Source organism: Lissotriton vulgaris, chromosome 7, assembly GCF_964263255.1.
Source record: "Lissotriton vulgaris chromosome 7, aLisVul1.2, whole genome shotgun sequence".
NCBI classification, from domain to species: Eukaryota; Metazoa; Chordata; class Amphibia; order Caudata; family Salamandridae; genus Lissotriton; species Lissotriton vulgaris.
The window spans coordinates 687,052,306-687,058,358 of NC_141695.1; the positions used below are offsets into that span (position 1 = coordinate 687,052,306).

At 38.7% G+C, this 6,053-nt stretch overlaps 1 protein-coding gene across 1 annotated transcript; it reads right to left on the reverse strand.

The window, feature by feature from the left end:
* Nucleotides 1-287: 287 nt before the first annotated feature.
* LOC147702255 (sterile alpha motif domain-containing protein 9-like) lies at nt 288-5,565 on the reverse strand. Its single transcript, XM_086928769.1, is given in 4 exon segments — nt 288-3,065; nt 3,067-4,337; nt 4,665-5,429; nt 5,516-5,565. Coding segments are annotated over 4 exon segments (4,818 nt in total). The 5' UTR covers nt 5,520-5,565.
* Nucleotides 5,566-6,053: the final 488 nt, after the last annotated feature.

Below are 6,053 nucleotides of genomic sequence, written 5' to 3' on the forward strand. Positions count from 1 at the left end.
AGACTGGTGGATGGCTAGCACTGATGATCATGGAGTTGCACATAGACTGCATTTTCAATGAACTTGCTGATGAATGATAGGTGAGTGATGGGCCAGTAGTTGGCAAGGCCATCAGGTTCTAGTGTAGGTTTCATAGGAGTAGGAGGATCTGGTGGCTTTGAGAGCTTTAGGGAAGATGCCTTTAGTAAGGAAGTCATTGACACTGGTTAGAAGGTAAGAGAGCGTGTCTAGATAGAGCTTTGATAAAGGACAAGGGTAAACTTCTTGTTCACTTTAGGAACATATTTTTACTTTGTAACTTGTATGTCAAATGCAACTAGTCCATTAAATGAAAATCCCAGATAAAATGTTACATTTTCATTTCCATGAGGCACTGAAGCAAAATGCAAGGGGACAATGGGAATAATATTCTTTTGGCAGTGGCCATGAACAAATACTTTTCTATCTTCTGTCCACCCTTTTACTCTTTTTAAAACTTTTGTAACTGTTTCTGCTTTCCATACATCTCCATTTAGCCATTTTAATCGCCTTTCAAATAACGGGCAGCTAAGCCACTTTTCAATCTTGCTTTTGTGTACAGCCCTGTTTAACCCATTTCCATTTCCAAGGAAAAAGTGTGTATATATTCTTTTTTTTCTTGAGGGAACATTTTTAAATTTTATTTTATACAGACGTTTCAGCGTTTGAAGGGCCGATATCAAAATTGTGTCTTTTTCTGGACTTGCGTCTCTGTCTTCTGCTTCGTCAGACCAGTAGAGTAATGAAAGCAAATAATGTACACTTGCTGGAATAGGCATCTTTCTTTTTCTAAAAAAGCTCTTGCTAAGTTCTCTTAGTTTTGAAAATGTTATGAGTTTCGAAGACATGGGTGAAAGACATGCAAGTGTAATATGAGATAATATGTAATTAATAAGATCATTGTCATCAAGACTGTCTTTTTGTGGACCTCCTGGGTACAGGCTGATGATTTGTTCAAGTTTTTGGACTGATCTGTTGTCTTTTGAATCTGAGAGCATTGAAAGAATCCTAGTGAAATCCCCACCACCAAATTTGTAAATGTTCATGCGTCTGACAAGGGGTGTTAGATAAGCTTGAGATTCAAACCCTATATTCTTTTTCTGTGAAAGGAAGTCTAAACTGAAGAATCTTGCACATACTTTGGATTTCCTGATGAACCATTTTCTTGGATCATGAACTGCATCATCCTCTTTATTGTTTTGTTCTTCGTCATCATTTTTATCAGTCTGAAAATAACTAAGATCTTCGGAAATCCATTCGAGGGCGTTATAGATGTTCTGTCGCAATCCCTTCAGACGGCCATGGAGTTTGTGCTATGGCTCTCTTATGTCTTCTGGAATATGATCTTCATTGAGATAATCTATCAAGTCACTAGCTCCACTCCGTTTTTTTAGTCTATGTTCTCTCTCTTTGTTTCTGTTGACTGGCTCTACTGAGGAAAGCAGTTGCAACAGCCTACATCCAACATTAACCTCTCCAAAATAACCACTGTTGTTCATGCAGTCCACCTCTGACTTTGAAGCCTTTTCTGAAGCCCTGAAACATTCCATTGCTTTAAGGGCAATCTCTATGATTTCTGTGGATTCAGCAGCAGTAAGAACCTTCCCCTCTCCTTTTTCTTCTATGGCAGCATGAAACTTTTTTCTGTACACTTGACCTTCTGTGTCTAATATGAATGAATCTCGCGGCAGATGAGATTTGGCAACCTCTGCCCAGTACTGAGCACCTTTAAACTTTCCATTTGTGTAATGTAGTCTGGCAAGCTGCTGAGCAACAAATGGATCTTTCCCCAGGCATTCATAAGCTGCTTGCAACAAAGTAATGGCTGCTTCAAGGTCCTTTTCAGTATCACAAATATGCTCGATAAGCGGAGAGAAAAAGCTGTCCACGTTGTCACCTTTACTTTTTCTGTATCGTCGGAGAAATAAATCTCTGATTAGCTTCATAAATTCTTCCCGTCCAAATCGATGATTAAAAAGAACCTTTTCTTGCAGAAGATCCATAGCAATTTGACTCTGATGCCTATTTCCGGAAAGTTGATATAAAATTAGCTTAGCAACAAGGGGGTGTATAATATGAATTGATGAGAGCCAGGTGGTAGTTTCTCGCAATTCAATGAAAATGAGTCTTGCTTGCTCACTTACACTGTTTTTAAAATTATACGTTCTTACTCTGTCTTTCTCATCTGTTGTGTATGCACCAATTCCCCAAAAAGCCTCACAGTGTGATAATGAAATGTATGAATTTTGTACATAGGAATTCAGAAGCACAACATACCGAATCAGACTTGTTACAAGAGGGGAGTGATCAATTCCCTGCAATAAGTGTTTTACAAAGTTCTTCACATACTGTTCATTAAATTCTTGGCTCATTAAAACAAAAGTTAAGATAAATTCTGGCTTGCAGTTAAACTGCTGTTCAAGTTGAGTACGCTTACTGGCAAACTGTTGTTTTTCCTCATCTGTTAATTTATGAGTGACTGCAACTGTTTCAAGTGGAGAAGCTCTACAAAGCTTTTCAGGCACATTAGACCTTTTACAGCTCATTATGATAAAACATGGCTTCAAAGGATTAACATTTTTGTACGCCATTGCATCTCCTAGGTCATGACGTAAATCATCTAGATACTCTTCGTCACAGTCTTCAACAAGGAGGAGGACTGTGAGGCAGTGCCTGCTATCTTTTTCTTCATATTCTCTGAATTTAACAGCGTGTTCACTTACTGTTGTGAATGAGAATGATGTCTTTACTACTGCACATCTTAACTCCTTTCTGTTTTTCCAGAGAACCCGACGTGCAACAGTACTACCACCACTTCCTGGCTGATGAAATATTTTTATTCTGGCTATTGAAAGCTTAATTTTTCCTCCGTGCAAAACGTCATTTAAAATATCCTGGACCTCTTTGCATGCCTCTCGCTCAATAACATCTCCACATATCTTTTTGTCAGCAAGCCAAAAGTTGTTCCAGCTTACTTTTCCCCCTTGATAGAAAGTACTTTCTACTTCATGTACTTTTTCTGGACTCCAGAAGTCAGGTTTTATATTTATTGCATTCATCAACACATAATATTTCAAGAGAACATAACTTTTCTTCCTCCACAGCTGTCAGTGAACACAGTCCTTTTGTGATAACTGGCAAATGCTTTGTTAAAACATTTGAAGGCAGCATGGTTTGAATTGTAGCATCTACATGACTAAGTTTCATTCCAACAATACTCATCTCACCTAGTCTCTCAATAGGACAGGAGGCCTGTGCTAAAGATGCCCATTCCTCATAATTTTCTCTAGATTCTGCAATGCAAATAATGTTATCCATTTCTGTGTAAAATTCATGAAAAGTGTCAATTATTGGCTTTTTGACTCGAGATAACAACAGAAATAACACAACAAAAGAACCCTTTGGAAGTATTTCACCACAGATTAGTGAAACTGCTTTCTTTAGATATTTCCTCCTAGTTTTTATCCAAGTGTTTTCATCACAAGGTTTGTCATCTCCAAGATAATCATTTCTCCCATTGCAAAATATCCAGCTAGTTTGGTCAAACAAGAGCATGTGTTTTTTGAATTCACTTACACTTACTCCACCTTCAATAGAGTAGCTTTGGAGGGAATGAAGATTTGTTGCATGGTGTTCTTTGTATTTTTTACATAAGCCTGCCATATTAGAATTTGCATCAAAATCAAAAACACAGAAAACGTTCATCCGTGTTAAAAAGTTAATATGTTGCAAATCTTCCTTAGTACATTTATTTGTAACAAGTATGTACCACAATGAGTCAGCCATAGACTTCTTGCCATCAGTTAAAAGGACAGTCAATTTTCGGCCCAAAATTTCTGGGTGATCATTGTCAGCAGCATGCTTGGATTTTTCAGCCTTTTCTCGCCTTGAATCCCTTTCATGCATGCCATTGAAAAATGCAAGGTGATCATCAGATTTGATAGGTACAGAATTCGCCCCCACTCTGTTGTAGATAGTTTGCTTGCCATAAGTGAGCTTATTTGAAGCATCAAAAGTAACGAGACGTACTTGAAAAATCTTTCCTTTTACTATGCTAATTAGTGGTTCAATATCAACCTCAATAACAAAGCGTTGTTCCTTCATGTCTTTCTCAATCACTTCAATAAATTTAGGAGGGTGAATGCAATGCCTCACAGCTTCCAGTTCTGTGGCAAAACAATTTTCAGTTAAATCCAAAGCATCAACATAATTGCTCCTGTCATTTACTGGAAAACCAATAATTTGTCCATGCTTAAACTCCTTATGTTCTATGCTGTCCACTACACCAAAATGCATTGTGCCATTTGTAAATGTGTATACTTGTAAAGCGCACTGTGACTCCATCTCGGAGTGTCCTGGCGCTGTATACCACTGGGGAACCCTTCCTGGCTTTCCCTGTGAGATGGTCCCTTCTGGGCATCTCCAAGGTGAAGCCAGGCATCCCCGGCGCTGAAGGGGCCGTTGTGGAGATTAAGCAAGCTATTGCCCAGAGTTGCAGAGTGAAACCCATGGTTAGAGTAGGCACCGAGGCGAGAATTATCGAGCCCGCGGACATTTAGACCCAAGACCCTGCCGCATCGGGAATTGAACCCTGGTCCCGGGCCAGACATCTGCATCAGGGTCTGCCGCTCTAACCATTGAGCCACGCTTCTCCACATTTGTACGAACATTCATACATGCAGAACCAAAACGAAAAATCTCATTTGCAAATTTTGACTTTTTGGTTCTGGTATCAAATTTAGCAGCATTCAAAAATGATTTGTATTCATGGCAAGGGGTAATCATATCTATTATTCCAGTTTCAGGTAGAGCGAGGACTGTATTTTTCACATACTTAAATGTAATGTCATCTTTTCCAAATGGTCGAAATTTGGCAACCGTTAAAGATTTTGTTGCAGTTTTCACTTTTTCATCAACACTGTCATTCACTTGTGAACCTACGTGTTGTTTCTTATACTGTTCATCCTTGTTTTGAATATCTACATGTGATGCTATAGGAAGGTCAAAACTGTTTTGGATATCTTTGGTCCCACTATCCTGAGTATCATTGTTTTGATATTCAATAGGTTTTGAAACATTCTTTGAAATAGAACTGTCTTTTTTCTCCCAATTTCTCGTCTGCCTCTCATGAGGTTCAGTTTGAAAAATTTCTGAACGTGCTTTCTGGAAATCTGACCGAGCATTGATTTGCAGATTTTCTAGAAGTTTATTTCTTTCTTCAAAAAGCTGCTTGATTGGTCCTTTTCTCATGCCCATCCTGCTCAGAAAAGATTCATCTACTTTTCTCAGAACACGACCATCAACTTCCTCTTGATGTAACTTCTGTATGTATGCTTGTTTTATTCCAATTGACTGCAACCAAGTACTAACATGACCTTCGTCCCATTGGTCCAGGGGAAGTTTCATGAAATCTAAAAATAAAGAGAAATATACGATTAGCAGTATATCATCACAGGATTTTGTAAATAAAAGACATTTTGAAATTATGTATACATACCCATTTTCTCTTGAAATTACACACTTGTCTAATGCTCAAATTTGTTACCTGAAAAATAAAATGCATTCTTAGTACCTATAAGGCAGTATTTGCATATTCTCTAGATGTTTCAACATTCTCTTTTGGTGAAGTAACATAAATCTTGCAAGTTGAGTTAATTGCCAAAAGTGCTGTGAATTGTAGAGTTTTTGCTGTCAGTGGATGACAGACTGAGACAATCTTCGACACTGTTTTTCATTTTAAAGTGTTATCTTTTTTTTTTCTCAGCGTAGATAGTATTCACATTGAGATAATTTGCTATGACTGTGCATGTACATACATTCACATGGGAAGCCGGTGTTTCTGTCATTCCTGGACCATTTTGAAATGTAAACAAATATTGATGATGGGGGCGTGGCTAGCAGCCAACGATGGCGGCTGCAACTTAGGGAGGCTCCTGGGCAGAGGCGGCTTTCCGCGAACATCCGTAACTGAATCCTGACATTTACAGGCGGAAAGGGGCGGACCAGACCCAGCGTCCGTGCGGCAAGCATCGCTG